Here is a 1,801-nt window from a genome sequence, read left to right as displayed (position 1 = left end):
TGAGAGGCGGGAAGAAGGTTAGAGGCCAGGGGGAGAGGATGGTTAGGGAAAGGGGTGGAGGGGGAGAGGGAAGGTGTAGGGAGAGGGTAGTGAAGGGGAGGGAGATGGTTGAGAGGGAGGGTGGTAGAATATTAGAGGGGGAGGAGAGAGTAAGGTTACGTAAAGGGGAGAGAGTTGGTTGAGAGAGGGGAGGGTTAGAGAGGAGGTGGGGGAGAGGAGGGTTAGAGAAAGGGGTGGTGGGAGAGGGGTGGGTCGAGAGGAGGGAAGAAGGTTGGAGGGGGGGGGGTTACGGAAATGAGTGGTGGGAGAGTAGTGGTGGGCGATGGGTGGTTCGAGAGGGGAGAGAAGTAGTTGGAGTGGGGAGGAGAGGAGGGTTAAGGAAAGGGGTGGTGCGAGAGGGGAGGTGGGAGTGGGGTGGGTTGAGAGGGGGTAGAAGAAGGTTAGAGGGGGGGGGGGTAGGGAAAGCGGTGGTGCAAGATGGGTGGGTTGAGAAGAGATAAGAAAGTTAGAGGGGTGGAGGGGGAGGGAGAGAGGTGGTGGGAGAGGGGTGGGTTGAGAGGGAGACAAGGGTTAGGGTGAGTGAGAAGGATGAAAGGAATAAGAAGTGAGAGGGGGGTCAGGGCAAGAGACGAAATGGGGAGTGGATGTGGGGAAGAAGGGAGGGGGGGAGATGTGGCAGGAAGGAAAGGGGAGAAATGGGGAGGGGAAGGAACGGAATGGAGGATATGGGTATGATGATGATGATGATGATGATGATGATGATGATGAGGAGGAGGAGGAGGAGGAGGAGGATAATGATACGGATGATGATGATGATGAGTATTATTAATATTATTGTTATTATTATTAATGATCATTCATAGCTCAAGGTCGCCTCTTAAGTCATTTTTTAGGTTCTGTGTCAGGTCATAGTTCAATGTCGTCTGTTACAGTTCTTTACAGGTCAGATTATGTTAAAAGTAAGGTTATACATGTAGTTTAAGGTAGCTTCCTACAGTTGATTACAGGTCAGGGATTTTAGTTCAAGGAGAGGTCATAGTTCAAGGTAGCGTCCTACGAATCATTACAGGTAAGGGATTTCAGTTCAAGGTAAGGTCATAGTTCAAGGTAGCGTCCCACGGTCGATTACAAGTCAGGGATTTTAGCTCAAAGAGAGGACATAGTTCAAGGTTGTGTCTTACCGTGACCGAGTTATGCGAACGTCGTCTGGTGCCGTTGACCCGGTGCTCCTTGTCCACGTGACCTCTGAAGGAAAGCCTGGCCTTTGACCTCAGCGCCGACCCGAAAGACATCTGGCTCGAGACACAAAGGTGGGTCAAGGTCAGTGACAGTGAGAGTACACGGCTGACCGTTTTAGGAGAGTTTTACGGCACTTGTAACACAAATAGATCATATTGTTTTACGAGACTTCAAAGAAAGAGTTTTACTTCACTTGCAACACAAACAGATCCTATTATACATGATAGCATATTAAGTGTTAATTCTAAGAGAGAGTTTAGGGTACTTGCAACGCTAAATATATTATATATTTGACTGCCTAGGGGTTAATTCTAAGAAACAGTTTTACAACATTTGCAACATGAATGTGCTATACGGAGAGAGGGAGAGGGAGAGAGATAGAGAAAGAGAGAGAGAGAGAGAGAGAGAGAGAGAGAGAGAGAGAGAGAAAGAAAGAAAGAGACAGAGTGAGAGACAGAGAGACAGAGACAGAAAAAAACATACCTAGGAATTGAGAACCTTACCCGTGTGGTATCCGAGTCTATCTTGGACTTCTAGACAAACTCTGCATCAGCCAAGACAG

General features: G+C 48.4%; 1 protein-coding gene across 1 annotated transcript in view; it reads right to left on the bottom strand.

Annotated features, from left to right (window-relative positions):
• LOC100533395 (glutamate receptor 2) overlaps positions 1–1,801 on the bottom strand; it is a gene marked incomplete in the record, with an annotated part of 156,880 nt that overhangs the window by 653 nt on the left and 154,426 nt on the right. Inside the window, 3 exon segments of the mRNA NM_001204680.1 lie at positions 1,182–1,292; positions 1,743–1,793; positions 1,796–1,801. Coding sequence (NP_001191609.1) covers positions 1,182–1,292; positions 1,743–1,793; positions 1,796–1,801 — 168 coding nt within the window.

Source organism: Aplysia californica, unplaced genomic scaffold (assembly GCF_000002075.1).
Source record: "Aplysia californica isolate F4 #8 unplaced genomic scaffold, AplCal3.0 scaffold00077, whole genome shotgun sequence".
Taxonomy (NCBI): Eukaryota; Metazoa; Mollusca; class Gastropoda; order Aplysiida; family Aplysiidae; genus Aplysia; species Aplysia californica.
The sequence above is the reverse complement of the archived record's forward strand: the minus strand, read 5'-3'. Positions and strand labels throughout refer to the sequence as shown.